Source organism: Echinops telfairi, unplaced genomic scaffold, assembly GCF_000313985.2.
Source record: "Echinops telfairi isolate 266 unplaced genomic scaffold, ASM31398v2 ScPeMD7_3533;HRSCAF=4204_0, whole genome shotgun sequence".
Lineage (NCBI taxonomy): Eukaryota > Metazoa > Chordata > Mammalia > Afrosoricida > Tenrecidae > Echinops > Echinops telfairi.
The window spans coordinates 15,962,374-15,987,742 of record NW_022107431.1 but is presented as its reverse complement, the minus strand read 5'-3'; the positions used below and the strand labels follow the sequence as shown (position 1 = coordinate 15,987,742).

General features: G+C 46.1%; 1 protein-coding gene across 1 annotated transcript in view; it reads right to left on the bottom strand.

The window, feature by feature from the left end:
• The window catches only part of SYNE1 (spectrin repeat containing nuclear envelope protein 1), a 326,773-nt gene that overhangs the window by 241,549 nt on the left and 59,855 nt on the right, over positions 1 to 25,369 (bottom strand). Inside the window, exons 23-34 of the mRNA XM_045294717.1 lie at positions 24,185 to 24,357; positions 21,359 to 21,512; positions 17,554 to 17,697; positions 16,639 to 16,803; positions 13,168 to 13,485; positions 12,006 to 12,161; positions 11,712 to 11,882; positions 9,729 to 10,055; positions 7,852 to 8,004; positions 5,959 to 6,126; positions 2,555 to 2,731; positions 1,342 to 1,488 (exon numbers count right to left, since the gene is read on the bottom strand). Coding sequence (XP_045150652.1) covers positions 1,342 to 1,488; positions 2,555 to 2,731; positions 5,959 to 6,126; positions 7,852 to 8,004; positions 9,729 to 10,055; positions 11,712 to 11,882; positions 12,006 to 12,161; positions 13,168 to 13,485; positions 16,639 to 16,803; positions 17,554 to 17,697; positions 21,359 to 21,512; positions 24,185 to 24,357 — 2,253 coding nt within the window. The remainder of the gene's footprint in view (positions 1 to 1,341; positions 1,489 to 2,554; positions 2,732 to 5,958; positions 6,127 to 7,851; positions 8,005 to 9,728; positions 10,056 to 11,711; positions 11,883 to 12,005; positions 12,162 to 13,167; positions 13,486 to 16,638; positions 16,804 to 17,553; positions 17,698 to 21,358; positions 21,513 to 24,184; positions 24,358 to 25,369) is intronic.

The following is a 25,369-nucleotide window of genomic DNA, read 5'->3' as shown; positions in this document are numbered from 1 at the left end:
AGATTCTCTGCTCAAATACTAGATCATTCTCCATTGCAGAGAAAAGATTGAATCACTACTCGGTCTTGCTTCTCATAATGTGGTTTTCCTGCAGGTCTTGAAGGCATGTAGAGGGATAGGTCAGAAGGAACATGCAAACGTCACTGGAGTGAGATAAAACCCAGATGGCTGAGCTGATTCTTCCCTCCAGAAAGTGCACATTGCTTGTCTCTTTCCATGTCCAAGAAAGCCTTCCCCGGTGGACCCTTAATCTACATACCAGGAAATATACTAGGGATCTTTGAAAAGTTTGGGAAAATATGAAATCAAAAGATTAAGGAATCTTCTTACAAACATGTTGAGACCCCTTCTGTGATTCTTTGAAGATGCTCAGAGACGATGCAGGCTCCCGGTTAAGTACTGCATTTAAAACAACACACCAAACTAGACCCTAGCTCTCATAGAACTTAGCCTCTCATCAGAAAGCAGATAGTTCTATATATGAAATCACAGACGAATAGGTCACACAATTTTTGGTACTGGTAAATTACAGAAGGGTAATAGGAAAGAAATATATTAAAAAGTTAAAAAAATAATAATTGCTGAAGATCATTCAAAAACGGCTGCAGCAGCATCAGTGAGGTGCATCCAGAAACGTAAGTCAGAGTCACAAAAGGACCCCTCAGGGGTCTCATTGCTGATGCCAGATGGATCTCGGCTCCAAGCAGAGAATGCCAGAGAGATGTTTACTTATGTTTTCTTGACTGTGCAAAGGCATCCGACTGTGTGGTTCAGAACAAATGATGGCTAGAAGAATTGAGAAGAATGGGAATCCCAGAGGACTTTATTGTGCTTCTGTGAGACCTATCGGCAGACCCAGAGGCAGTGGAATCAGTAGAACAAAGGGACACTTTGTGGTTTAAAATCGGGAAAAGTGTGACTCAGGGTTGCATCCTTTCACCAATCTCTTTCAATTTGCCTGCTGAGAAAGTCATCTGAGCAGCTAGACTACATGAAGCAGAGTTATGCGCAGGGAGTAGAGGAAGGCTTATTCACCACCTGCAAGGTGTAGGTGAGCAAACCTTGCTTACCGATAGTGAGGAGGGCTTGGCACACTTGCTGATGAAAACTAAGGACCCCAGCCTTTGGTAAGGAGGGCAACTCAATGTCAAGAAAATCCAAATCCTCCCAACTGGACCAATAGACAACATGGATGATAGATGGAGAAAAGATTGAAGTTGTCAAGGATTTCAAATCTGGTGCACAAGACCTCTAACCCAGTGGGCATGGCAGCCACTCCCCCAAGAGGTCCCGACCCACAGGTTGAGAACCGCTGCCTTAAATAAAGGGGGTGTCTCTTGCCTGCTTAGCAGCTTCTGCCCGGCTGAGCGGTGGCTGAGTGCTGGGCTTCAAGTCCGGCTGGACTGCAGACAGCCAGGCCTGGCACTGCTGCAGGGTGTCCTGTCGGCTAACATGCCTCTTCAGCTCGTGCTCCAAACTCTGGTACACCTACGACAAAGCAAGAACGCCAAACCTGCCAAAGATGGTCGTGACCTCCAGCCAGCACCTGGGAGGTCAAGGTCTAATTCATTAGATCCGCCCGTTTAAATGGAGAACAGATGGAAGTTGTCAAGGATTTCACTTTACTTGGATCCATCATACATGCCAATGGAAGTAGGCAGTCATGAAATTGAAGGACAGCACTATACAACCCATTGACCTGTGCTGCCAAGTGCTGTAAAACCTAGAGCCCAGAGGTGTCTGGCCATCTGCTTCTGAAAACTCACAGCCTTGAACCCAAGCTTATCAACCCACATCCTCAGCTTATAACCCCCACGGCACACATGATCACCCACACACCACAGTGGAGGGAAGGAACTGTGGGCGGAGTTAATGTAGCTGCAGAAATGCAGCAGACTTTTAGGAACATAGAGTCAGCACCGTCAATAAGCCGGAGGCCTTGGCAGTATTTTCCTGTATGGTGTAAACGCTGCTCTTTCTGCTTAAACTAGACACTAGGCATCAACGCAGAACACCGTCTCGTGAAAAGCTAACTGCTACGTCTCTCCCTCCATTCCTTCTGCTTTGGGGAGGAGGCCAAACTGGAACTCATTTAGAACATGGAGCCAGGGAGAGCTGGATGTTCTCACTTGATATTAGAAGCTGCATTCCCCAAAGATAATAATCTAAAATGATCCACGCTTGCGCAATATGCCAGCTCTGTGTTCAAACTATCCTTCTATTTTCTGTCAGGGTGCACCCCAAAACTTTCCCAAAGACTTTAAGCACCAACCATATTTCTAGAACCCGCTAGAGCAGTGGTTCTCAAGCTTCCTCATGCCGTGACCTTTTCATACAGTTCCTCATGTGGTGGTGACCCCCCCTCAACCATAAATTTATTTTCAATGCTACTTCATCACTGTCATTTTGCTACTGTTATGAATTAGGCGACCCCTGTGAAAGGGTTGTTTGACCCCCAAAGGGGTCACGACCCACAGGTTGAGAACCTTTGCTCTAGAGTTCATTGTCTTTCTCAACCATTTGTGGTCTTCCGAGGACACTGCTGATACGTTACCCTCTGGGCTGTGCTGCAGATGGCTGAATAGCTGTCCTTGGTGCCCTGCAGATGGGCGTGCACAGTTTGTTTCATCTTGGCCTGAAGGTGGTCAGCACACTGACTGATGAGATTATCACCTTTCCCTTTAAGGTTGTTCAAACGGTCTTCGAAGCCAGCGATTTCTTCCATCATGGCCTGGGAGGATGAAAGACAGAGTGCTAGGGAGCCCGCTTTTCATTTGCAAACTGCTTACTCGACAAATATGAAGAGGAAGATGGGTCACCTGGTGGCTTCTTAACTTGCAGTGTTTGTAAGCGTTTTGCAATTTGCCTTGGTTGCATGGTGATGATTTAAAAGATTCAAAGAGTAGAAACGTTCTGAACTAATGGAATTTCCCCGAGTGTTCTGGAGCCCCTTGCACTGGGAGATGGAACACAGAATCAAGTAAATGTAGGTTTTCAGGGCATGTGTTGTCCTCTCACAGTGTTAGTGACTTAAGGGGATTAAGTCACAAAACCCACTGTCATTGAGCCGAGTCTCTCTCACAGGGCTTATGAGACTGTAAATCTTTATGGTAACAGGCAGCCTCATCTTTCTCCCTCCTGCTCTTGGGTTTGAACCACTGACGTTATGGTTAGTACTCTAACAGTTACTCAACAATACCACCAGAGTTCCTTCTGTGATGAAGCAATTTTTAAGACTAGTGTGCATCCAGGACTGGTTTCCCTATAGAAAGATCTGCTCCATGATTTTATTGCCAAAGAAAACGATGTTCGTGACATTTGTTTTTTCAGTTCTTTAAAACATGATTCTGGTATAATACATAGCTAAGACAACCTAAGTATCATTCAACATGGCATCTATTCTTGAATAATTAACTTGTGTCTATTTCATTCTCAATACCCCATGTTCCTCCACCTGGGAGGAGCAAACAGACAGATGCTCAGTCCCAGCCACAGGCTGGCGGTGTCCGTCTGCTGAAGACAAGGTTGGCGATCTGCTTCTTGAAACCCCCAGGGGCAGTTGTACGTCACACACCGGAGGGCCCCACATGTCAGCTTATCAGTCGAGAGCTCGAGTGGCTCGTGTGTTAAGATGCTAGAAGCTATGGCGCCAGTATAGGAAATACCAGCAATCACCCTGGTGATCTCCTTCTGAAACGTACTCAACGAAATGCTCCGGATTACAAGAGAACATTGAACACGTCAGCAGGAAGGTTCAGTCGCTAGGGGAAAGCATCCCATCACACTGTGGGCAGCATGGGGCCAGCAAGGACACGGGCACCTAGACTGAACTGCACTGGACAGGAGCAGCCGCAACAGTAGACCCTACCATGCGAGTAGTGGGGAGGACAATAGGACTGAGCAGCATTTTGTTCTGTCCTGTACCGGCTTCCATGAGCCCGAGGCAATTCAAAGAGAGCTAAGAATGACAACACAAATATCAATATCTACTATGCTTCTAGCAATGTTCAACTTAATTAATTTGTTATATACAATTTATTAAACAACTGCTCTATTTCAGGACAGGCTCCCTCATGGCATTTTTGGGTCAAAGCGACCCGGCTTCCCCCAAGGTGGGTAGTTCAAACCCACCAGTGACTGCGAGAAAGTTGAGGCTGTCTCCTCGCGTAAGTATTTAGAGTTCCGGCAGCCCTATCCAGAGTCGTGACAAGTCAGAATCAACTCAGCAGTGGCACCGTGGGTTAAGCATTGCGATGTTAACCACCAGCCACTTTGCAGCAGCACAGCGAGGCCAGCTGTCTATGCTGGTCAAGATTTAGAGTCTTGGAAAGCCATCGGGGGAGTTCTACTCTGTCCTCTAGGGTCACTGTGAGTTAGAGTCGACTCAATGGCAGTGAGTTTGAGCTTGAGTGTACGACAAATGTACACAACGCTGCTGCTTGACAGATGAGGAGAACGAAGCAGCAAGAGACTGGTGAACACCCAACACCAAGTTTCCACCCTCCCCAGACCTGCACCCAACTCTGTGAAGTCACCTCACACCACTAGTCCACCCACACCCTTTCATTGAGTGTTCACATGCACCTCACAGGGAGGAGGCACCAACGGTTGTTTTAATATCTTTATGAGCATGATGGCCATGGGGACACGGCTTCCCAGATGTATAGCTCACTAGTCTAGGGCAGACCCGTGTGCTTCCTCCGTGCAGTCTAGCGCACCATCACGTTACTGTTGGTGCCAGGTGAGCAGTTACAGTCACCAGCTTTAAAGCACTCTTTTGCTTGGGGGTCGAGTCAAAGCACTACAAGATGGAGTTGCTAAGGGGACAGAATATCACCTGGGTTGTATTCAGGGTCTAGCAGAATGTATCATGTGAGTGATTGTCTATTTGCTGAGTAAAATCTCTTACAGTCAGGAATATTGAACCCGAGAGGTTCAGGGGCTTGGGGAAGACTCATTGCCCGAAACTGACCAAGTCATATTAAATGCAGTTCCCTATTGTGGTCACCAATAGTTGCTGTATTCAATTGTGACCATACGCTATCAATCATTTGGCACACGTAACTACTAACAAACATGTTCACATAGAGAAGGGAATGTTACATCAGTTTCATTCTATGTGGTTTGCAGGAATCTTGTCCTGTAATGACCACAAAGGTTACAGATGGGGCTGGCATGACGATCACCTGGTAAGAGGCGTTTGCAAGGAGGCTCAGAAAGCCCGAGTCCTCTTGGGTAGACTCTGGCCTCCGTTTCAGACTTCCTTAACAATAGCCCTAGATCCAAACCTGGGCTCTACTTTTCTAAAAGGAAATCATCCATGTCTTTGATAAATGACTCCATGAAAATGAACTGCTGAGACAAAAATATGTGCTGGGGAAAAACCCTGTAATGTAGTCAGAAGCTGAATGCTAGGATTCAACGATGCTTGTTGAGCAAATGCTCCTGATCAATAGGTATCCACCTTGCAAGTATTCTTGAGACTCAGAGCTGATTCTGCAAGTACAATCACTGTAACACACAAAAAGAGACAGCTGCTAAAGCCATCCTGCTCAGGTCTTGGCACCACCTGTCTGTCAGCTGGTCACAGGGGTGCGTTGTGTATTGCTGAGAGAATGGAAGCTACGCTATGGATACTTCAAATACCAGCAGGGTGACTCGTGGTATACAGGTTTCAGCAGAGCTTCTAGACAAGAATAGACTGAAAATAAAGGGTAGTGGTCCACGTCTGCAAATTAGCCAACCCTATGAAGCACAACAGAACATCGTCTGATTTTACTAACTGGAAGATGACCCCACTCCCATCCTAGAATGGACCACTCTCAAATTCACAGAGTCCATAAAAATGGATGCAAGCACACCACTGATGGTGAGATGGCTCAGGGCCAGGGAGCGTGTTGTGTGAGAGGTCTCCATGAGGCACAGCCAACTGGACAGCTGTTTGGGGATGAAAAACACCTTGTGATGGGCCAGCTGCTGGGTGACGGTCTCCAAGCTGCCTGTCTCCATGAGGTCCGGTGCCACCAGTCGGCCTGACATCTGTAGCAGCCACTTCTCCACTTCCTGGAGCTCACTGTTATAATCCTCATGGTCTCTGACTTTCGCCTCAAGGCGGAAGACGTGCTCCTGTAACACCAATGTCCATTAAAGGGGACCTTCAAGACAAAAGCCCACCTAGCACTATTCTCTATTTCCCCAGCCCAGAGGGGCCCACAGGAAAGGCAGGTTGACCTACATGGGAGAAACCACGAGGAACATAATAAAAGATAACGAGTCATTTTCTGTCATAAAGGCCCATTTTGTCTTCCAACAAACAGCCTTCTTTTTTTTAACCATTTTATTGGGGGCTCATACAACTATTATCACAATCTATCCATCCATCCATCCATCCATCCATCCATCCATCCATCCCTCCATCCATCCATTGTGTCAAGCACATTTGTACATTTGTTGCCATCATCATTCTCAAAACATTTGCTTTGTACTTGAGCCCTTGATATCAGCTCCTAATTTCCCCCCTCCCTCCCCGCTCCCCACTCCCTCATGAACCCTTGATAATTTATAAATTATTATTTTGTCATGTCTTACACTGTCCAACGTCTTCCTTCACCCACTTTTCGGTTGTCCATCCCCTAGGGAGGGGGTTATATCCACATCCTTGTACTCAGTTCCCCCTTTCTACCCCATCCCACTTCCCCTCCGCCCTCCTGGTATCGCCACTCTCACCACTAATCCTGAAGGGATCATCTGCCCTGGATTCCCTGTGTTTCTGGTTCCTATCTGCACCAATGTACATACTCTGGTCTAGCCCAATTTATAAGATAGAAGTGGGATCATGATAGTGTGGGGGGGTGGCGAGGGGTAAGAAGCATTTAAGAACTAGAGGAAAGTTGTATGTTTCATCATTGCTACACTGCACCCTGACTCGTTCGTCTCCTCCCAGCGACCCTTCTGTAAGGGGATGTCCAGTTGTCTAGAGGTGTGCTTTGTGTCTCCATTCCGCACTGTCCCCCATTCTCAATGATATGATTTTTTTATTCTTTGATGCCTACAAACAGCCTTCTAAGTGAGGTCAGCTAAGTTCACACAGAAGAAGCACATCAGCCTGGGATGGTAAATATTAAACTCAATAAAATTTTTTTTTTACAAAAAAAAATCCAAGACGTGGGGTGGGGTGGAGAATTACATTCAAGCTTAAATTCTGAGCACCCAGTTTGAAGAAGGCTATGGATGATAGTGAAAGCCCCAAATCCATTTGCAGAGACCCCCCAAGGCGGCAGCCTCTGGTGACGTTCCTCCTACTGTTGACCACGTATGTGAATAGGTTTGCTATCAGAGTGCATTGGGAAGTGGATTAATGCAGGTGTAGCTAGGTAAAAATTGGACACCTTACTATTTTTCTCCCCTGTAAAGTTAAAGTTTGTTCTTTTACATTTTATTTTCTGCTTTCTTTTGGATTGAGAGTTTTCTGGGTTTGTGTTTGTTCTTGCTTTGTTGTTGTTGCTTTGTATACAAAATCCGGGATAGGGAAATCTATAGGGACAGTAACTGGGTGGACAGTTCCCTAGGATTGTGGTAGGGGAAGGTTGGGGGAAATAAGGAGCTGATAATGATGAGTACAAGAAAGAAACAGATGTTCTAAAAATTGATCCTGGTGATGAGTTCACAACTCTTTTTTAACATATTAAAACCATGGAATTGTGTGAATTATATGCTAATGCAATTAAAAATAATAATAAATAATAATTTTTAAACTGTCCATCCCGGTAGATGGTGAAAATGGCAGCCCTTAAAACGACCCAAAAGATTCAGGGCCCCTTGGTGAAGAAAGACCTTCAGCTCACCCCTTACCTTGACTGCATGGCAGAGGGCCTGGTAATCAGCTCGGAGCTTCTCAAGCTTGTTTTTTAACGTCACATCCTGCACCAATTCCAAAAGAGCTTCTCCTTTCTCACTCACTGATTTCACTGAGGGCTCATGCGACAGCACCATTTGTTGGAGGGACTTGAATTAAGAAAGAAAAGAACAGAAAAAGAGCCAGTTCATGCAGGTGCTCAAGACCAGGGACACAGCTAAGAGCTGGCCCACCCCAAAGAAGGCTGGTATCTGATGTGTCAATCAAACCATGGGAAAAACACTTCTTCCCCTGCAGAATCAGAGTGACATGCCAATTGGCCTCTTCAGATGTGGGAAGAGAAATACGGGAGAGAATTGCATTTGGGTGGCTCCATTTATCATCCATCATGTACCTGTGGCAGCTGGCATGTTGCTATGATGCTGGAAGCTACATCAGCGACATTTTCAATCACCACCTCTCTAGGGTAGGTAGGTTTCAGCAGCGCTTCCAGACGAAGACAGACTAGTAAGAAAGACCCGGGTCTTCCTGGAATCTTTATCAAGGAAAACTGTATGGATCACAGCATATATTGTCCCGTCTACTACTGGAAGATGGTCCAGAGATCATGACGGTGCAGAGCCTGGCAACCTTCCATTCTTTATACTTAGGTTGCCGTGAGAAGTGGACTCCATGGTGACAAGCAACAACAACAACACATTTAGCATACTTGTATTTCTGGCTCCCACCTCATTTCTAGCAGCAGAGAGATGGAATCTCAACCTGGACGGAAGGGAATGAGCCTCCTAACTTTTGATGTGATGTTTCTGAAGTTTCATTACAATTTGAGCTGGACAGGAAGCTGGATCCAACTTCCCACTGCAACCTTGCTATGGCACTCTAAGAGGGCTTTGTAAATATCAAGAACTTCGTTTGGGGGTGGGGGTGGGGAAAGAACAGGTTGTGTTTCTTCTCTGGCACCTTCCACAACAAGCTGCTAAGCTTGGCAGTAAAGCCAACCACAGGAATAGACACATTGGGCGGAGGAAGTGCTCACAAAAGCTTCCAACAGGAAAGACGTTTTGGGATAAGGCACACTGTAATTATTAGACTACTGCCTAATTATTCCGATCAAATCTAAAACATTCCATAGATAAGCTTAGATGGTTGTTTAAAAAAAAGTGAGCTGGTAAAGGATCGGTATCTCTGTCCTGTGCAGAATCCCTGGATGAGACAGATGGGGAATATGCCCGGGTGCTAACCTCAAGGGTGGAGGCTGGAGACTTCCCACAGGTGTCTTGGAAGAAAAGCCTGGTGATTTCTGAAGAAATCAGCCTTTGAGAAGCCTATGGAGCACAATTCTACTCTGCCACACGCTGGTCAACTGGAATTGGAATTGATTCAATGGCAATTGGTTGGTTTGGGTTTTTTTTACATCGTGTGTCTAAAACGTCGCGATCAGTTCAGTCATTCTAAAATTAATTTATGTTATCTAGCTATAGTTTGTTCATTAGAACTTCAGTCCTTATGTTGATAGTATTTCTTTTTCAATTCATCATAGGTCATTATATAGGCCTTGGGTATGAAAGTTGAAGAGAAGTCTCTGTGTGGGCCAGGGAGAACGGAAAGAAGGCCAAGAGGATTTGTTGTGAGGCTTACATATGCCTAGATGACACGCTCTGAAAAGACCTCCATCTATAGATACAAGCTTTGAGATTCCGACAAACACGATCCTGGAACAATCACTCTGAGAGAGTACATCTTGAACCAAATCAATCCACCCCTGTGAAAACGTCATGTAGAGCGGACATGCCGACGTGTTTTACCAGGAGCAGTTCTGCTGACACACGCCATGGAGTTCACTCCCTCCCATCCACAAGCAAGAACACACTACCTTGTATTTGGATAACTGAGCTTTTTTCTCGTATAATTCCATCTTGGGCACCTCCGGGGTGTGCAGGATTTCCTGGTATTCTGCTGCCCACTGAGTCTGTGCTTTGTATTTATCCGAGAATTCCTTGGCTAAATGCATGCCTTTCTCCAGGGCCATGCGCTCTTTCCGGACGGTGCTGGTCAGTTCCTTCAACTGCTCCACATGACCATGGGTCTCTGTCCTCAGGGTTTCCGCCTCCCCGTCCCCCAAGAATGGAAGAGCCCTCTCTGCCTTCTCCCGGGCTGATTTCAGCAGACTCTGGCCTTTCTCCATGTCCTTCAGCAAAACCTGGGAAGGAGAGTGAGTAAGAAACACATGGAAATAGAGTCAGACTTCATTCTTTCTTCTTACAGAAAAGGCGTTTCAAGTCTCAGCTCCAGACTCACCAAGAGAATGTACCTTAAAATAAGGGTCTGCAGTTTATAACAAGATTTATCCTAGCCCAAATCAGGAATCAATCTTGCTTCTTGAAAGTGAGGAGGACTTGAAGCACTTGCTAATAAAGATCGAACATCGCAGCCTTCAGTATGGATTGCAATTCAATGTTGGGAAAACAAAAATCCTCACATCTGGACCAATAGGTAACACCATGATAAATGGAGAAAAGGTTGACATTGACAGGGATTTCATCTTGCCTGGATCTACAATCAACACTCATGAAAGCAGCGTCAAGAGATCAAAGGGCATTGCGTTGGGTAAATCTGCTGCCCGGGACCTCTTTACAGTGTTGAAAAGCAAGGATGTTACTTTAAGGATTAAGGTGTGCTTGACCAAAGTTTTGGTGTTTTCAATTGCCTCATCTTGTTGATGTCGTTATTAGGGCCCTGTGAGTTGGTTCCTGTTCATAGGGACTATCTGCACAACAGAAGGAAACACTGCCTGGTTCTGCCCCATCCTTACAATTGTTCCTGTGTTTGAGCCCATTGTTGCAGCCGTCCACTGCGCTGTGTCCATACATACGTGGCGATCACCTCATATGCCAGTGAGAATTGGACACCGAAGAAGGAAGACCGAAGAAGAATCAATGCATTTGAATTGTGGTTCTGGCGAAGGCTATTGACAGGACCATGGACTGCCAGAAGAACAAGCAAATCTGTCATCGTGGAGAAGATGTACAGCCCAAATGCCCCTTAGAAGCAGGGGTGGCGAGACTTTGTCTCGTGTACTTTGTGCAGTTGTCGGGAGAGACCAGCTCTTGGACAAGGACATGACGCTGGGTAAAGTGAAAGAGCAGCAAGAAGAGAAAGAGCCTGGACAAGATGGATGGACACAGTGGGTGCACTGGTCGCCTCCAACATCAGAGCCTGTGTGAGGCCGGTGCAGGACTGGGCAGTGTTTCCTTCTGTGCTTTTCACAGGCCAGCTATGGACTCTTCACAGGCCAGCTAGGGGAACGGACTCGTTGGCCCCTAAGCACCACCACCAACAGAATCAGGAATCCTTTTTCCTTTATGTTATTTGAAGCTAGAAAGACCATAGCCGGGAATGCCTTACGGACTTTGATTTATTCCTTTGAAGGAGAAAAGAAGCTAGAAACAGACTAAAGATCTGAAACACATGGGATCGTCATGCGCTGGAATCCACTCCTGAGCAGTGGGCCCAGTTTGGGAATATAAGTTTTAAAAGTCTTGATCCACACACTAGTAGCCAAGTCAAAGATTTAAAAGAAACCTGATGCTTCTCCCATCCTGGACAGAGAGAGAGATTTCTTTTTCTCCCTTAAACTCTTAATTTGTTTAAAAATGCCATGAGTGTGCACCCTGAAGTTACTCCAGACTACACGACTTCACAAGCAAATTGAAGCTGTCTTTGGCCATCAAAGGCCTCTAAGCCAGTATCTGGGGTGAAATGCTTAGGGGCGTGGGGAGTGAACATGTGTTCAGGAGAGTGCTGGAGCCTGAAGAAGAAGGAAGGTTGAGGGGTACGTCTGAAGACCACATCCTACCTCCAGCATCTTCATTTTCTTCCCCATCAAGGCTTTGTCTACTTTATCGATTTTCGTAGCTGCATTCTTGAAGTTTTTCTGGGTAGCGCTGTACCAGTCCGCATAGCAACTCAGGGATGACTCGGATTCTTCTAGGCTCTGAATCACTTCCTCCAGGAATTTGATTTGGTTCTTAAAGGAAGGAACAAACGAGAGCCATGTGTGAAAGAGCCCGCGTCCCCACTGATACAAACTGATCTGTGACAGAAGTTGGTGAGCCGGGTGCCTGGCGGATGATGCTTGCTGGCCACTCACCAGCACATGAAGCAGCAGAGCCTGGTATCTGGAAGTCAGCTGGGTGGCCTGGCAGCCCAGCCGGCTGCTCACATGGCTCTCATCCAGGATCTCCTGAGCTCCAGCCCCCACCTCCTCCACCTCGTCCCTGTGTGCTGCGATTTCCTCATGCCACTTCTGAAATGCAGGAAAGGGGGAAGTGGGCAAAGAGTCCATCTGAGGCATTCTGGAAGAACCCTAACCGACCAACCACGTGGCCAAGTCCGAAGCACAGAAAGCCCAAGTGAATGAGAGTACAGCTGGTCTCCACAGGGCTTGCCAGGGCTGATGATTTAGAAGTGGATCACCAGGCCTTTCTTCATAGGCACCTTGAGGTGAATATGAATCACCAGCCTTTCAGTTCACATCTGAGCGAGTTAGCCTTTTGTATCACTCACTGACTGCATAAGACAAATATATGGCTATATATGTGCGTATGCATGTGCGCGTCCATAATGTTTATACACATATATTACTATCTTCTTTTAGTGTAGGTCTATATTGAGAGGCAGATTCAAAATGTATCCTCTGCAGCTTTATAGAAATTGTATCACAACAACATGACAAAACTTGTACGCTAATGTTCTGAGTATTTTATACACATATTTATATACATATGCACCAATATATTTACATATATATTACACGTCAATTCAAACATTAAAAACAAAAACCCAAAGTGGCATGTATTTTTAAACCTTCTGTTATACTTGAATCTTTTTATATACATATTATTTAGTCTTAAAATAGTTGAACGACAAAATGGAACTCCCATGGCAATGAAATTAAGTAAAATGGCAATAAAATGAATTATCATGTACTGTTCCAACATACGAGATCAGATCAGAAAATTCACATACTAGAGGAATTTCATATCAGGAACATCCATCTATCTCTAAAAAGCAAGGAAGAAAATGGAAAATAATTCTACTGCACTATATTCTATTAAAGACTCACTCAGGACTCTAGGCAACCATTTCTGTAATAGGGACGCTTTACTCTCATTTTTTTTACATTTCTAGGCATGAAAGAGGAGAGTTTGCAAAATCTAAACCTTGGGCACAAAGCCCCTAAATATTTCAGTGAAACAAACAATGCAAGGTGACTGCTGTGGACGAAGATAAGACCTTTCCCTGAGCCGTACCTTCATCTGGTGTAACTGGAGCTCCTTGGTGGCTCGGGAAGACTGACCTCTGGGCCTCACACTCACTTCCTTCTCCGTGGCTTTCAGCCAGTCATCGACTTGCTGCAACTTCTGCTCCATGAGTCTCAGTTTGTTCACAGCGTTGTTGAAGTGAGTGCGGGTCTCCGAGAGCCTCTGCTGGTAAGCCTGCCAGTCCTGGCGGAGGGACTCCAGGGCCCGGTCCTCAGTTTGGGGGATGCCGAAGGGGATCACTTCCTCCCTGGTGTGCAGCCCGGCATTCAGCAGCGCCTGGCCCTCAGCGCAGCGCACCTGCAGCTCCTGTGGGGGGGAAAGGCAGCGTGGCGCTCCTCATTCATATTGTACACCTACCAGGTGATCATGTCTCGCCCAAGCCAGCGGTTCCGGCTCAACCGGCCCATCAGCAAGCCTAGCATTGCATCTTCTATTCTCACCCTGGGCCGAACCCTGGATATTATTCCTGGGTCAGGAGAGAAATGCTGAAATCCTTCCAGTTTGAATGATTAACAGACACACCCCAATATTTCCTCAGTCATCTTAGAAGTCAATTTTTGCAACCGGACTTTTTCCAGAGACGAGCTGAAAGAGTTAGGATTAAAGGGCTATGGGGTGGAAGAACAGCATTTGAGTCAACTCAACACCTCGCCATTGGGTTGGTTCTGACTCACAGCAAATGTAGAGGACAGAGTACAACAACCACTGTGGGTTTCTGAGACTGTAACTCTACACAGGGGTAGAAAGTCTCATCTTTCTCCTGCAGATCAGCTGATGGTTTTGAACTGCTGAACTTGAGGTCAGCAGCCCAACGCGTAATGACTATGCCATCACATGTAAAAGCCTTATACCCCGCTCAAAGAGTCTAAGGCTTCTCGCACACGGATGGTGATGTACTCAGGGCTATACTTGTGGCTGAGAAAGGAGCCACTAACACTCCATATGCTATGGAGGGCCTTTTCACCAAAGCTGTTCTTGAGGGACAATGATGGCCGTGAAACACTGGCCCTGAAGCTCACAGGGCACACAGCTGGGAGGTGCCGGCACCGGGGCAGGCTTGCAGTCATTGTGTCGGCCAACCAACCCCTCCAGAGGAAAAGATACTCCTTCCACCAGAACACAGAGCCTGAGCATGCGCCCTCCGGGTACATGATGAACCAAGTCTCAAGCAAACGCAAGGCAGTATGTGAGTTTCTAAGGCAAACAAACAAGTAAGCAAAAACTCTCATTTGATCTGATTATCTGAAACTAATACCCATCCTATCAGGAACTTTTAAAAGCACCAATCTGTTGAATGAAAAACCATTGATACAGCTGACATGTGATCATTTCTGTGATCCTGATACCAGGGCTGGTATAACAGGAATGTGGAACGGGAATGGGAATAGAGGATTAATACACAATGCAGTTTCAAAAAGTTGGTGGGGAAAAAATCGGAATGAAAAGATAATGGAATTTACCCACCAGTGTTTTGAAGCTCTCTTGTCGATGGCAAAACTTTTAATCAGAAATCTTAATCCGTATGGTCACACCCATAGAAACTTTATTCCAAAGTTCCTTGTGGCTTCATGGGCCATTTGGGCTCTGTTGCAGCAAATCACTTCTTCATTATAGCACGGAAGGAGCCACAAGCAAGTCAGAAAGGACTGGGTCTGACCGGGTTGCAATAAAACAGGTCTTGGGGCTGTTCTTGACCTATGGGTTTAACCTGCTGACTAACCTCTATCCTAGTTTATGAACCTGCCCAATACAACATCCTTTCTGTATTTTATAAACAATTTTATGTATTACACAAATCATCACGGTGTTAGACAAATTCTTGCACATCCTACATTTCACTGGGAAGAAAGAACATGGTCCAGAATTTATAAAACTTTGTTCCATCACCCGGATTAAGCCTGTGGGTGACAGGGAGCCAGTTGGGAAACTAGCCCCTCCTCTGGCCTCTGTGGGACTCCTGGACCTTGGAGATGGTCTCTCGTGTGGCTGGAACATCTCAAGTCTCCCAACACCTTTCTTCTGCAGCTGACACCCACCTTCTGCTCAGTCTGGCATTGTGGTGAATTAAAATCAGAACATGAGAGACATGAGACTTGGCGAAACCAGGGATTGGTTAGCTTGGGGCCACGTGGATATTGGCGTGAGTGAAGGTTTTTTTTCTAACTCAAACAAGAGAAACATCTGTTCATGACCAGGAATCCACCCTCCTGGCTCCCCACAGAAGGCTGGAGTGCTTGATGTCCGCTGCCAAGAGTGCCTGCAGGGAAGTGCTGAGAGGGGTCATTCGGGGAAAACAAAGTCAATGCTACTAAAATAAATGACAACTGCTCAGCCTCGTGGACGAGCCTCTCCTACTATTTTAAGACCAAATAGACGAGGTCCTTAAATACATACATGAGCTTGTGACCCTTCTAATTCCTACTAGAAATTTACTTCCTGGGCAGATCATCTCATGTCATCCTCACACCAACTCTGTAGAGGCAACAGGGTCTGAGAGGCTGTCTCTTCCCTAAAGTTGCCGGGTCAGGTCCCAGAGAGGAGGAGGTTTCCTGGCCCCCTCCTCAGACAAGATCCATGGGTCCAAACTCAAACAACCAGAGAGGTTGGGTATCAGTGATATCAATGACAGCTCCTGTTTTTCACACCTTGGTTGGTACAGTTTGTCCGAACTGGAACCAAAAGGGAGAATTCCTACCCACAGTAAGGCAGGGAGTTCTCTCACTGATCTTTCTCCATCTCTACTATTTCACCTGCTTGGGACACTGTAACACCTACCTGCCTCCTTAGGGAAGATTAAGAATGCTCTCTGATGCCCTAAGAAGATCCTTGTCTATTACTCTCCTTAGCCTGTTGTTTCCAATGATCTCCCTATGAGTCTGACTTCCTCACGAGCTGACTTCCTGGCAGGCAGGAATAATATCTTAGTGATTTTTCTTGAGCGAGCTATCAAAGAGTTTGCACTATAATAAGCACTCCATAAACGCAGAATGAGGAAATACTTATCATCAGGTCCCCACCAGGTATTCCTCCTCGATTCACACCCTGCTTGCCTACGCACCAACAGGTCTCCTAGCTCTCCGTATTGCTCCTGCTAGACTGTACCTGCATCTTCAGCAAGGTTGAAGCCAGATGGTCCAAGCTGCTGCCATCAGCCGGACTTTGAGAAGTCTTATAATTGATTGGCACCTGACATTGCATCCCACATGGGAGTAGATGTGCCAGGGAGCACTACATGAGTGTTCAGCCAGCGACACACATTAGACTTGTCGCCATTCCTTCAAGGGCCACCTTGCTAGCCCACTGTTTTCTCTAAGCCCTAGTCCCGTTCGCTCTAAATTATCTACCACATGATCTCAACCATCCCCAGGGCTGCAATTGTTATAGATTCATCTTCCCCTTACAATAGTAATTCCATGTTCAGAGGGAGAATTCCTCTGTTTAGGATGAAACAGATTTTACCTGAAGATCACGCAGTGTTGCCTCGTGAGACTGGGCATCGCCTTCAAGAACTGAGTATCGGGCAAGTTTGTCTTGTTCCTGCCCCAGCCACACTTCAAATGCATGGAGTTCTCGCTGATACTCTTGATGCCGGCGAACTCGTTTTTCAGACTTGGCGACTGCTTCCTATAATTAGCAAGTAAGGAGAGTGAGGCAGGACTACGCTCACACCTACAGTGCCCATGTGCTCTCAGAATTACCTTTGAATGGCTCAGAAGGAATCTTTACTACATCACTGGACTAAGACATGCTTCCTGGAAGAATGAATCTACAAAATACATATCCAAAAAATATAGAGACATACTATTTCAGGGCTATAAGGGGTTGTCAAGAGTCATTTTGTGGACCCAATCTCTGGATAGCTTGTGACGTGCAGCGTGAGCATACCAACAAATACACTACATTCCCCTTCTCATACAAACACCTTTGCTGAGGAAGAAAGTGGAAACCAGGAGGGTGCCTCCAATGAATTTTTGGGTTCACTGCAGGTTTTTTTTGAGGTAGCTCATTTCATAAATCTGGGTTTGCGCTGAACAATTGATTTCAAATGATTTCTTTTTGGAAGTCTGAAGAATACGAATTCCAGGTCTGAGGTAGGTCCCTCAGACACAGGAAGTCCATCGTGAGATTTCCTTATGAAACGGTCCACCTTTGTTCTCCATTGGGTGAAAGTATGGGGACTTCTAATAGAGAATGACTTGACTTTAGTACCTTGCATACACTACTTGTAGGTTCTGTCCGTGGCACCTTTTAAGTCTTAACAGGCATCCCTGTTGCTTCATGTCGTCTATCTAGTTTCACCTGCCTGGCCTTCTGCAAGGGAACTGTGTCTTTCAATCAAGACATGAAACCAAGGCAGAGCCTGGGCAACGCTACCTTAGCCCTCTCTTGGACCGCTCGGTACCGCTCCTGCAGGTCCTGCAGTTCCAGCTGGGTGACGTAATGCTCTGTCATGCCAGCCCTTTTGACTTCAATGGTCTCCAGCAAGCTGCTGTGACTCAGCACTTCTTCATTTAACAACTAGAAGACATTACAATAAATGAATAAAGGAGTTAGTATGTGCACCATCATATCAACAATCCCGGTCAATGTAAGACAGTTTAACTACAACCAGTGTTAATCTATATTCATATAGATTATCTGTTATAGCGTAGATTATATTAGTATATATATGAAGGGGATTTAAAGTTTGTGGAAAATGGAACCAGGGCATATCTCAGAGGTGCTAGGGAGCCGAGGACTACCCTCTTAAAGATGCAAAATAAGTTTTTCTGTTTTTCAGTAAATGAAACCCAGGGTTTTTTTCTCCCCCTATATTGTATTTTGTCATTGTGGGTAGCCTTCTTGAATCTTTGTTACCTGGTTTTCGGCAAATGAAACCCAGGATCGTTGAACCTATAGGGATAGCAAGTAGAACAAGGAGGTTGCAGGGTCTTGGATGGGGGGTGGAGGGTGGGGTAAAATGGAGCGATAAAAGGGAGACAGTGTCAAGATATCTAGGAAGAAATGGGATGTTTGGGAACAGATTATGGAAGCAATGGTACAATTCTGCTTGATGAGATTGCACGATTCAGTGTCATGACATTGTGACATTTGGGTTAATTCCCAAGTGAAAATAAACTGAAAGACCACGCAAACAAGCATAGATCCAGAAATGGTTTTTGGTCTCACCCTAAGTCCCAGCTCCAACTTAAGAACAATTAGTGCTGACATCCAGACCCTGCTCAATACCAGCCTCCAGGGAGGGGACGCGGAGGGGAGGAGTGCTACAAGAAATGTGGTGAAAAAACAGACAGTGCTTGGCTAGTAGATAAAATAGTGCCAGGGATCTTAAGGCTTGTCTCCAAACAAGCAGTTATCTAAGTGAAATGTCAACTAAGTCCGCATGGAAGGAACACACCATCATCAGTCAACGAAGGATTGTGAAGCATATCATCCAGAGCCTAAAGTCTGAGAGCCTGGTTTGCAGAAGGCACTGGATGACAGTGGGAGCCCAAGATGCACTGGTGGAACAATACAGGCAATAAACCTCCGGCGAACTCCCTCCATCCACAGTTGAGGGACAGGAGGAAAGTGGTCAGCAAACAAAGGGCATTAGTGAGCTGAGGATAGAGGTCAAAGGCAGAAGCCTGACTTGAACAGTTAAAACGTGTCAGCAGATTCCCCTAGGAGGCATGCTGGACCTGATCTGGTTTCCAAAATCTTATGTATTTGAGGAGGTTGTATTGCTTCATTTGGTTTTCGATTGTACATTTTAAGGGGTATCGCAGGAGTGTCCTGTCATTGGGGGGCACCTTCTTGAAGTTGAGATATTGTTGTTTGTTTGTTTCATTTTGGGGGTATGAAAATCAGGATTGATGAACCTACAGTCAGCAAGTGGATTAAGGAGGCTGGAGGAGGGGGACACAGAGAGGGTAGCAGAATGATGACATCAATGGGGACCACATAAAAAAATGTTTAGAAATTGACTGTGGTAGCAAATATACCATTCTGCTGGAGATTCTTGAACTATGGGATGATTTGACATGTATTAATCCCAATTAATAATTTTAAAAAGACAATGGAACTTTCCCACAAACTTTTAAAGGCCCGTGTGTGTGTGTGTGTGTGTGTGTGTGTGTGTAGAGAGAGAGTGAGATAACTACAAGGTTAGCAGTTCAAATCCACCAGCCACTCCATGGGAGCAAGATGAGGCTTTCTGCTCCCATAAAAATGAATATCCTCAGAAACCCACAGAATCAGTTCTATTCTGTCTTAGGCTTGATGACCGTGAGTCTCTATAGTGCCAGATAACCATCTAATGCCTGTTTATGTACATACATATGTATATATATGATATATATACATGTGAGTGTATGTACTTATGTGTCCTTCATGGGCCAGGTGCAGAGGCAGAGCGAGGGCATTCTGGGAAAAAGAAAGAGATCCCACAAAGGCATGGCATAATAAAGACATGGCTCCTGCAGGCGGTGAGCTCCCATAAGGCTGGAGATAGGGCGGAAGGAGGTGGGGAGAGAAAGGAGCAAAGCAGAGCTGGGTGATGGGAAGCTGACAGGAGCCCTTCAGCTGGGTGGTGAGGAGAGCCTGTCTTTGATGAGCACAGTGGGTGGAGCCAAGAGACCCAGGGTGTCCTCAGGAGGCTTATGCACAGTATTAATTCAGTGTTCTGAGATAAAATCAGCAAGGCTTCCTGTGTGAGCTAAGAAGTGTTGAGAAAAAGGGAGCTAGAGATAATGGGGTTTCCAATTCAGGATATAAACTGGAGGCGCCCCAAATTGGCTGACGATGAAAATATACGAGGTTTAAAGTTTGGGAACAGAAGCAGGTTATGGGGCTGCTTAGAAGACAATAAGGTTGAGACGGGAAAGACTACTTCCTGACTTGGTCTAGCAAACACTTGCCAAACCAGATGTGGAGTAAACAAATGTCCCAGCGCTGCTGTCGGTAAGAAGGAGACTTAGGGTCATACCTTGACAAGGATTATGATTTATTATTATTGTCTGGTTTTGATCATTTATTTCTAAAAAACACATGTGCAATTTCACTAACATCATGAACACCAGGAAAATTACATGAAAACGGAATACCCGTGGCTGTGATGAGGAGACTAATTCCTGGATGAGCAGGCAGAAGATGCTGACATCTACTACAAGATGCCAAACTCCATGTGGCCGGTTATCACGAAACCTGGGTCGACTTGATTTTGACTGGAAGGGAAGTTTTTATTCACTGAATAGAATACCCACAAGCCAAAGACTGGTTTAAGAAGCCATTAGAAAGTATAGTGCAAAAGGAGATACACTTATAAGGAGCGTCCTAGAATCTAAGTAAAACACCATGCTTGGTCACGCAGAGAGGCCGTGAAACAGAGGAAGGCCCTGGTGAAGTGGATGCACACAGGGGCTGCAATGAAGGGCTCGCGCATAAGCACAATTGTGATGATGGCACCGAGCGATGTTTTCGTTCTGTTGCACGTAGTCGGGTTCCTATGAGTCAGAACTGACTAACAGCAGCAATATACACGCGAGGGCATTCGTGTAGTCCTGGTGGCATAGTGGGTTCTGAGCATGGCACAAGTTGGTAGCTCGAACCCACTCGCTGCTCCATAGAAATATGAGGCTCTCGATGCCAGTAAAGGTTTTTAGCCTAAGAAACACAAGATAGGGTCTATGAATCCAGACTGGTTAGCTGACAGTGGGGCTGGGTGTAGTTTAAAGTGACCAGACATCCCGCTTTTGGTGGGACAGTTCTGATTTTTAACCATTTTTCCCGCGTCCCAAGGCATTTTTAAAAAGCCCCAATTTTTGCAAAGAATGCACGACAAGCTAGAGTATACGGTTTTTGGCTGCCATGTGGCTATTTCACCAGGATATGAGCTTTATCAATCGTGCCCCGCTTTTGTCCCGCTTTACCAATGTTAAAATCTGGTCACCTTAGTGTAGTTACTGCTCTGGCATCCACAAAGAGTTCCTGAGGAGTCTGCAATGTTTCCCTACTTGATTGCTAACTGAAAGGCTGGAGATTCAGGTTCTCCGCGAGGTACCACAGAAGCAGGATCTGGCCATCTACTTGCTCATCCATAGCCAGCCACTGAAAACGTGACATTCATCCAATGACTCTGTGCCATCTGGCATGGGGCGGTAGAACCATTTCTAAGCGGGGCGTGAAATCAGGCTCTCACCTTGGCTTTTCCCAGAGCAGCTGTTTTCTCCCCCAGCTCCGCACACTGCCGCTCAGACCCACTGATGCTGGCTTCCACACCATCCATCCAACTGGAAAACTGTCGGACGTCATCCTGGTAGTTTGTCCACTTAGAAAGGGCTCCTTCGAGTTGACTGGAAGGGATGTGAAGGACAATTATTGGTACTGAGCAAGCTCAGAAGTTCAGCCCATAACACAGTGCCTGTCCTGTCCTCCGGCGAGGAGACCCAGCCACCAGAGCTCTGGCTCTTTGGTAAGGACAACTATGGAAGACAAGGGGCAGTTATGTCCAAGTCAACAAAGACCAGACCGAGAACTGGTCACCAGGTCAGTCCGTCCTTCTAGTGACTGTGAGAGGCTTGAGGATGACATAAGGCATTCCCTGTGAGAACCTTTTCTGGAGCCATTCCCTCCATAGGAAGAGACCCAGGAGTTAAAGATCCCCCAGGTTCCCTCCTTTCCCCAGGAGGGAAAGGAAGAACTTACTAGACCAAGGGAGAAAGACCCAAGGAAGAATAACAAGCATAGTAACTCTCTTGTATGAGATGTACAACTTAGAAACTCACAATGGAAAACAAACATATTTTTTTTGAGTTAGTCTAAATATAAAAACCTGGTAGTTTATTGAAAAATTAAGTACTTCTCTTCCTTCATCTATGAAACCCTTAGGTAGTGCAAATCGTAAATGAAGTCCCCTGCATACCCAAAGGTTGGTGGTTTGAGTCCTCCCAGAGGCACTGCAGAAGGCAGGCCTGGAGATCCACTTCTCAAAAGCCAGCCATAGTGAACACTACAGGACAGAGCTCCACTCTGATACATCAAGGGCCACCACAAATCGGAATCAACAGGAAAGTTGGTTTGTGGCTCTCTCAATGTGCGTGTTACATGTTGAATGCTGCTTACCACTGTGTCTGTGGTAGTTACATAATCTGATGTCAACTTGTGAAAGGGTGGAGTCTAGGCACCACGGGGATAAATAACCCACTAGAGGTCATACACACAGGCTCTCTGCTTTGATACTCTCTCTTCTTTGTCTACCTGTGGGCCATTCCTGTTGATAAGCCACATGGACTTATGCTGATGGCAGCCAGAAACCACGTGGAGACCCACACCAGCCCTGGGATGCTTCCACTGGATCCACAAGACTTTCCACCCACTGGCCTGTGATTTGCCTGCATTCAGCATCATTGCATGTGTTGCATGAGTCTGAAGAGGAATTTACGAGCTGGTATCAGACATATGGGCTAATATTGGACTTATGGACTTGATCTGGACTGGGCTGGGATGTTTTCTTAATATATAATTGCACTTTTATATAAAGCTCTTTCTTTTTCTTTTTTAAAATAATTTTATTGGGGGCTCATACAATTCTTATCACAATCCATCCATCCATCCATTGTGTCAAGCACATTTGTACATTTGTTGCCATCATCATTCTCAATACACTTGCTTTCTACTTGAGCCCTTGATATCAGCTCCTCATTTTCCCCCTCCCTCCCTGCTACCCCCTCTCTCATGAACCCTTGATAATTTATAAATTATTATTATTTTGTCATATCTTACACTGTCTGATGTCTCCCTTCACCCACTTTTGTCCATCCCCCAGGGAGAAGCATCTCTCTAGATTTGTTTCTCTAGTCCACCCTGAGTAACACAGCATCTAACTGCGTGACCCTGCTGTGTGTCCTTTGTAGGAGGCATCACAAGACACCCTGTGATATACTGCCTTATATGATCCTATTCCAGAATACTGTCAACTGGGTTTCCCGAACTGTCCGTTCCCAGATTTGGTCTGATGGTGTTCTCTGGCCCTAGGTGCCCAGTTGATGTGTGGAGGAGGTAAACATGAAGTGTCCAGGGAATTACCACCCCAGAGAGTGGCCCTCATAGCTCTGGGAGCGCTGGGCCTTTGTTTACACATATATGAACCTCCTCCCCCTTGGGTGAGTCACTCCTGGGAAGAAACCTGTTCTACCCAGGCACCCAGCATTCCCAGTTATATCCAACTCCAGTGCCCAGTGCTGCCGTGAGCCCTGGAATCAATTTCATGAACAGCGGCCAGACAGGACAGGGTACAACTGTGCCCTTGGGTTTCATGGGTTGTAATCTTCATGAACCAGATGACCAAGTCTTCCTTTCCCAGAACTACTGGTGGGTTTGAACTGCTGATCTTTCAGGCTTCACCATCCAACCATCAGGGATCCTGGGCTGGCTGGCTGGGACCTCCTGCCTTGATCTGCTGTCCTCCCTTGTTCACCATGCTTTCCCACCTCCCACTGGTGTTCCCAGGCATGGTCTTCCAAATAAAGCGAGAGTCTCTGTCAGATGCCTTCGCCTCAGCCCCATGAACAGTAGAGTCAAGGTCATGCTGAGATTCCCTGCAGGGTTTTCATTGGCTAATTTTTCAAAGGTAGAATGCTAAGCCTTTTGTCCTCATCTATCTTAGTCTACAAGGCTCTCTGGACAAAGGCGTGGGGCCAGCATGAAGCTCTCCCATGTTGAAAGTAGGAATTCCACCCCAGGACCACCACTGCCCTCATCCCAGGCCAGCTGCTTTTAAACTCATCAATTGCTTTTAAACTCATCCATCATTATGTGATGAAACATTGAGTGATCTTTGACGTTTTGAGTGATGAATGACAGCAACCAAGGAGACGTGTGGTTTTAGTTACATAAGCGCTGGGCTTCGTGTTAACATGAAAACCACCTGGGGGTAAGAAAGGAAGACCCGAGAGGGTTCTGTTACAGAGACCTCCAGCAGCTTTGCAGAGAGGCCTTCTCGGTGCTGGGCAGCAGCTATATTTACCTTTTACAGCGAATCCCGGACGACAGCAGAGAAGCCCACATCTCCTTCACGCTCTGCAGTTGCTGCTGGATGGCAGGGCTGCCCTCTGGAGAGGTGTTCTGAAGGGCGCACTCCCCTCTGGTCACTAACATCTTCATCTGGATCTCCTTTTCCTGCTTCACTGATAACAGAGCCTACGAAAGTCAAGGGCAGGAAGATTTGGGGTCTACATCTGGTCCTACTGTCTTCTGCAGCCCAGCTCCCAGACTCAGACAAGGAATTCTTTGAGGGTCAGATTCCAGTCTTCTCTGGTTCCCAGGTATCAAGACGGGGGGTGATAGCTCCATGATGGGGAATGGATGAATGGAGAAGGATGATAGCAAGCAAGTGTGAAACAAGACAGGCAGCTGGGGGTGGGAGAGGGAATGGCTGAACTACATAGGCAGGCCAGTGAGTTGAAAGGTTTGCCCTTGAAAATGTTCCATTGATGCATTTTCTCAAAATAAATGTCTGCAAACACAGAAGTGGAAACCAGCCTCACATCAGACTCTCAAATGAGTAACTACATTTGGGGCTTTCTTTGATGGAGAGTTGTTAAAAGGCCACCACTGGTCAGTTGGTCAGACTGTGGTAGTTTGTGTGCTGCTGTGATGCTGGGAGCTAGGTCACTGTTGTTTGCAAATACTACCCGGGTGACTCAAAATGAACAGGTTTCAGCCGTGCCTCCAGACTAACAGCAGATGGCAAAGAAATAATAGGCTATGTGCTCCAGAGGAAATAACCGCTGAAAACCTCACGGAGAGTATCAAAACGCAGTCAGATATTGAAAAGCTCATGGATATTAGCAGAGTATTATTAGATACAGTGCCAGAAGATGAGTCCTTTGCGTCAGAAAACACACAAAATATGAATGAATAAGAGTGAACTTCTCAAAGTAGAGTCGACCATCATGTTGTGGATGGAGTAAGCCCAGGGGAATAACGTCTCCGGACCTTCATTTGCTAATGAGGCATGACTCTAAATGAGAAGAAGCAGGATGTCACTTTGAGGCCTAAGGGGTGCCTGACCCATGCCATGGTATTTTCAATTGCCTTGTGTGCATATGCAAGCTGCACATTGCATAAGCAAGACCAAAGAAGGCTCAATGCATTTGAGTTATGGTGCTAGTGGAGAATATTGAAAGTACAGTGAACCCTCGCCACTTCG